The sequence below is a fragment of the Triticum dicoccoides genome, chromosome 6A (genome assembly GCF_002162155.2).
Source record: "Triticum dicoccoides isolate Atlit2015 ecotype Zavitan chromosome 6A, WEW_v2.0, whole genome shotgun sequence".
NCBI classification, from domain to species: Eukaryota; Viridiplantae; Streptophyta; class Magnoliopsida; order Poales; family Poaceae; genus Triticum; species Triticum dicoccoides.
Genome location: NC_041390.1, coordinates 121916338 through 121921807, shown reverse-complemented (window position 1 = coordinate 121921807; position 5470 = coordinate 121916338). Strand labels below are relative to the sequence as shown.

At 45.2% G+C, this 5470-nt stretch overlaps 1 protein-coding gene across 3 annotated transcripts; it reads left to right on the top strand.

Moving 5' to 3' along the window:
• The first annotated feature begins 502 nt into the window (after window positions 1–502).
• On the top strand, window positions 503–4592 carry LOC119315847 (exosome complex component RRP45A-like). 3 transcript variants are annotated; one of them, XM_037590311.1, is made up of 9 exons: window positions 503–733; window positions 833–1042; window positions 1127–1222; window positions 1317–1431; window positions 1683–1763; window positions 1861–2049; window positions 3246–3411; window positions 3607–3662; window positions 4200–4337. In XM_037590311.1, exons 1-8 carry the CDS (start codon window positions 606–608, stop codon window positions 3633–3635), a joined length of 1014 nt encoding a protein of 337 aa, XP_037446208.1. In that variant the 5' UTR covers window positions 503–605; the 3' UTR covers window positions 3636–3662; window positions 4200–4337. The 3 variants fall into 3 exon arrangements, with proteins under 3 accessions (XP_037446208.1, XP_037446206.1, XP_037446205.1); XM_037590308.1 differs by having other exon boundaries at window positions 504–733; window positions 3246–3514; window positions 4200–4592; XM_037590309.1 differs by lacking the exon at window positions 3607–3662 and having other exon boundaries at window positions 4200–4592.
• Window positions 4593–5470: the final 878 nt, after the last annotated feature.

The window sequence follows — 5470 nt, the reverse complement described above, 5'->3', positions numbered from 1 at the left end:
GAGTTCACGGGACGTCACCGAGCCGAACGTGTGCAGATCGCGGAGGTGCCGTATCTTCGGTACTAGATCGGTCGATCGTTAAGACGTACGACTACATCAACCGCGTTGTCATAACGCTTCCGTTTACGGTCTACGAGGGTACGTAGACGATACTCTCCCCTCTCGTTGCTATGCATCACCATGATCTTGCGTGTGCGTAGGATTTTTTTTGAAATTACTGTGTTCCCCAACCGTTCCTCCGTTGGTACTATGGTCAATGATATAAAGTTTGCTTTAAGGAGCTTCGTGACTGTGGTGTTCAAATATGTTCGTCGGCAAGTGAATATAACTGCTCATCTGTTAGTCAAGTCTTATAAATTTGTCTAGTGTTGTTGTTTTTCATTCTACTCCGAAATGTATTCAGGAGACCCTTTGTTATTTTGTCTAAGTGTTTCATAAAGCTGACGTTCTATCAAAAGAAAAAAGAGTAGTATCAAAATTTGGGCAGCACACATTTCGGCACCAACCAAACATTTACCCAAATTCACTCAAAAAGGGCAGAAACACCCCCGCCCCCGCCTCGGCCGCGTCTAAAACCCTAGCTCCCGCCGCCGGCGAGCAACGAGATGATGGATCCGCGGTGGCGCCCGACGGTGAACGAGCGGGAGTTCATCGAGCAAGCCCTCCAGTCGGACCTCCGCGTCGACGGCCGCCGCCCCTTCGATTTCCGCAAGCTCAAAATCGCATTCGGAAGGTACCTTGACTCAATCCCCTCCCCATCCCTTCGTTTGAGCTAGGGAACTTCTTTGCCCGCGCATCAATGTTTGGCTGAAGTTGCTGTTGGAATCTGTAGGGAGGATGGCTCGGCGGAGGTGGAGCTCGGCGAAACGCGTGTGATGGGTTATGTGACTGCCCAATTGGTCCAGCCGTACAAGGACAGGCCTAACGAGGGCACGCTGGCCATATTCACCGAGTTCTCGCCCATGGCTGACCCTGCCTTTGAGCCAGGGCGACCTGGGGAAGCAGCGATTGAGTTGGGCCGCGTCATTGATCGTGGCCTAAGGTCTCCAGATGGCTGTTTGGTAGTTCTTTTTTTGTCAAAGAGTTTAAGTGTGGAGTTTAATGAGTATTCTCGGTGGTGTCGCAGGGAGAGCAGAGCCGTGGATATGGAATCCTTGTGTGTTGTTGCAGGGAAGCATGTCTGGTCGGTGCGTGTTGACCTTCACATTTTGGACAATGAGGGGTATGGGTTGTATATTTCCTACTGATGTAATTAATGAGTTAATACTTCTGGGTAGAGCGCTAACCGCGTGAAATGATATGGACGTTTCTCTCAGGAATCTCATTGATGCAGCTAACATCGCTGCATTGGCAGCTTTGTCTACATTCCGGAGGCCTGAATGTACGGTTGGTGGGGATGATGGTCAGCAAGTTACAGTACATGACTCTGAGGTAGGCATATAAGGTTATATTGTATATTCTCTTGCTTACACATTCCTCGAAGTTCTAGCCGGACCTACAAAGCACCAAATTCTCCAGTTTGCTGTGTCGCTATAATGAGAAGTACCGAATATACATGACTTGCAGAGCTTCCTGTATATGTACTCACAAAAACAACCCAATTATTAACTATCAGATGCTGGTCCTGTCGTTTGCACTGCCATCGAATTTATCTTATGTTCTATCTTTATTGTATTTTACAGGTCAGGGACCCACTTCCCCTAACAATTCATCATCTCCCCATAGCTGTCACCTTTGCATATTTTGGTGACGGTAATATCATGGTATATTTAAATATTTCTGAACATGAAAGGCGTGTTATTAGCAATCATCCTGTTGCTCTCTTCTTCTGACAGTCTTTGGCTATATTTCTGTATGTAGGTTATCGATCCAACGTACAAGGAAGAAGCTGTTATGGGAGGAAGGATGACAGCTACGATTAACTCGAATGGTGATGTCTGTGCCATTCAGAAAGCTGGTGGAGAGGGTGTCATGTCAAGTGTTATCATGCAGTGTTTAAGGATTGCTTCGGTTAAAGCTGCTGATATAACAAGCAAAATAAAGAGAGAGGTGAGTCAAGTTGCATCACTAATATGGCATTACGATTTGGATATCTGCTTTAATGTTCTATGAAATATGAAACTATAGCAGGGGTTCTGAATCGGGAATGCGGTTCATGAACTCTATAATTGAAGATCAAAACACTAAGCCAAAAGCCACCCACAAAGTTCCATGCTGAAGATCCCTGTGTAGCATAAAAAGGGAAACAAAAAGATGACTGGAAAATAGAAAGTTGACATTGTGCTGGTCAGCCATGTGGCCACTAGAAAGCACCGATATGGTGACATTGGTCGTGTCCTGTTGTGGTACATATGGAATACAGGGATCACTGGGATATGTGGAGATACGTGTATCCCCAAGTATCCTCTTTTTCCAATATTAAATAATTAAAATAAATAGGGATAGGCTGGGACACTGGGCAGATATGGCTGTGATAATGGGCAGGGAGGGAGATGGGAACGGTGGCCATTGGCGAGAAGAAGATCCAGGCTGGGATGAAGATGGGAAGGTGGCTGCCAACAAGGAAGAAGCTCTGGGCAGGGAGAAAGATGGAGACTGTGGCCGCCAGGGAGGAAGATTCAAGCGGAGAGGAAGATGTTGACAGAAGCTACTGACGAGCAAGAAGGTACATGCGCTGGCGCAGTCGTTATCTCCTGTTCTGCAGCGCTCGGGCAGCTAGAGCAAAGGGACGCAGAATGAGAATGGGTATAGGTGGAGGAACTGACTTAGTCTAGGGTTTCTGAAACTGGGCCTTATTACATATCCACCTGCTCAAAGTCCTTCATTAATGAAACTGAGACAACATGTATCCAGTACTCTCAACTTTAAAAATCTCTCGTCAAAAAATTATCATTTAATCTTTATTACATGATATTTATCTTTCTAAATATTTATATACCCTGCCGTATCCCCGTGTCCGTATCTCCATATCGGTGCTTCTTAGCATGGCAATATCATTGGTGCCATGGTCCTGGTTACCACACCCATCTGCTACCAAATTGACCCCTATTTTGGCCTCTTGGTGGTTTGTCTCAAAGTAGCAAATCAAACCCTGGATCAATCCATCAGCATGTGTGTTGAGTGGCTCTCTGAATGAGCCAGGTGCCTAGAAATTCTGTGACTTTCTGAACCTCGTTCTATTTTGACGATCATATATGCATGTTATTCTAAGGATCAAACCCATGTTATTCTTATTTTTTTTTCAGGTCGATGATTACACTACTGAAAAGGCATTGCAGAAAGTAAAGCGTACTCCAGCATTAGTGGCTAAAAAAGTTAACGTTCCTGATGTAACTATGGAGGAGAGCACTCATAGTGCATTGGAAAACCAAGCCTCGAAGGCACCCAATGATGGTCAGCAGATAATCAAAGGTGATGATGATCATCAAAATATAAAAAGGATTCCTCCCTTGACTGTGGACCGAACCGTTAAACACAAACAAACATCCACATTCGTTGGTGGCCCATCAAATTGGTAGCTACTGGAGTGCTGCACCTTTCTAAATTTGTGCATTAAATAGTTGTTTGATATAAGTTTTGCCAACCACCCTGATTTTTGCAATGTAGGGATCCATACTCCAAAGGAGTTTCGTTAAGCTCCCTCAGAATCTCTCAGTTTCCTGGTACTGTGAATTTTGTTCACCTGTTATTTTCATTTTTTTCTAGTTGCATGATCTGAGTGCTTACTACCTACAATGAATTTCCCGAACATTGGGTTCATGCTTCAGCTTTCAATTATAGTCCTCACTAGCCATGAAATATGCTCTATAAAAGTGCTGAAACATGTGTTACATATGCTAAGCATGCTTTGGCGGAGTTATTCTCCATGGCGAAGTGAGCCAATAAAATCATTAACATGACATGATTCTTTTTCATTTTTTGATATGTATATATGTCTGTCTTGTTCCAGTCGACCAATATCCTTCTAGTTGGTTCTTTTTTGTTGAACATGCCTGTTTCCGAGAGAATGTACCAAACAAAGGCATGTTACATTCTCTATTCAGACCATGGAGATTTTTTAAAAAGTTAAACCGTCAGCAGAACTATTGCATCTTTTTACTGTAGAAAACTATTGTTCACCTAACTGGACAAAAACGATTCTTTGATATGACACACATACCCATCCTTCTCAATTCTGGAAATTTCCTTGGAATATGCAGATCCGCCAGCTATACCAAATGACGGCAAGCATGAGGATACCAAGCCAATGTTGACTGAATCTAATCCAGAGGTGAAAAGCGTGTTGAATTCTGGAACGGCTGGAGAGTCAGATGAGGTCAAGGAAAGCAGATCACCGAAGAGTCTAATAGATGCTGTCAAACCAAAACACAGAAGGAAGAAGAAACAACATGGCAATAGTTAGATTGACTGTAACCTACAGGTCTTAATTCCATGATGGTTGTAGACACAATTAGTTAGCTTTCTTATTGTATTGACGGTGCACATGCTACAGCATTACATTATGATATTTTAAGCAACGACTAATAGTGCTCTCTTTTGCTACGCCACCATTCCTGTAGTTTTCAGTTACATATTAACATGTGTGCTCTGTAGGCAGTCCATGGGACATCTCTCTAGGCAAAGCTTTCCTGATTGAGGACCTTCATTAAGGGTGGCGGGTCATCATTGGGTTCTTGTGGATTGTCTTGTGTACTCCGTCCGTTCCAAAATAAGTCAGAAGTCTCACTGACTTATTTTGGGACGGAGGGAGTATTTTTCTTTTGGAAACAAAGGCAGAGTTTGACTGAGCTCTTTAGAAGAAGTAGAGTTGCCTGGTTAACTGGTGCGAAATTGGGTGAAGAATGTCATAATAGCCCACACCAGGCAACACTGGCCTACGAAGATACACATCCCGATGAGAAGGAAAGCATCGTTGAGGTTGTCATCAAGGAGAGTGTGAGAGGCCCGCCATCCAACTGCCGTCGGCGGCCACGAGATTTTGATGGAGACCACTCCGGTCCTGTCGTCCCCTCCCTCTTCGCCCCGCCATTGCATGGCTTCGTCTAGCCATGAAGTCGAGCATGTCATGCTCTCAGCGTCGGCCGTAGGCTCCTCTCCCTCACGCTCTCAAGTTGTGCCAGAGTGTCCTTCGGCCTTGGTCGTGCTTGCTCCGTAGCTACGGTTCGTGTTGGTGGTCCTCGACCGACCACAAGAGGTTGGTGACCCCTCTGCTCCTCCCAAAGTGACATGGCGGGATGTGCAACGCAAGAAGTACCGACAACAACATCTGCTACCCATGGCATGACAGATGTCGAAGATCCCCAAGGAGACGCAGGGGTATGCAGCTTCTGCTACAATTGCCTGCGTCCCGACCATGTCTCCGACATTTGTGAGAATGAAGTGCGGTGTTGGAGGCGTGGTGGTGAAGGGCACTAGTCCGGCGGGTGCAAACAACATCTATAGTCTATAGGATCAAAAGTATTGACCAGCG

What these genes read in the sequence shown, in the direction of transcription:
- LOC119315847 (XM_037590308.1), top strand. Translation starts at nt 606, where the DNA reads ATGATGGATCCGCGGTGGCGCCCGACGGTGAACGAGCGGGAGTTCATC. An exon ending in CTCAAAATCGCATTCGGAAG is followed by an intron (nt 734 to 832) that starts GTACCTTGACTC and finishes TGGAATCTGTAG; the next exon opens with GGAGGATGGCTCGGCGGAGG. An exon ending in GTCATTGATCGTGGCCTAAG is followed by an intron (nt 1,043 to 1,126) that starts GTCTCCAGATGG and finishes GTGGTGTCGCAG; the next exon opens with GGAGAGCAGAGCCGTGGATA.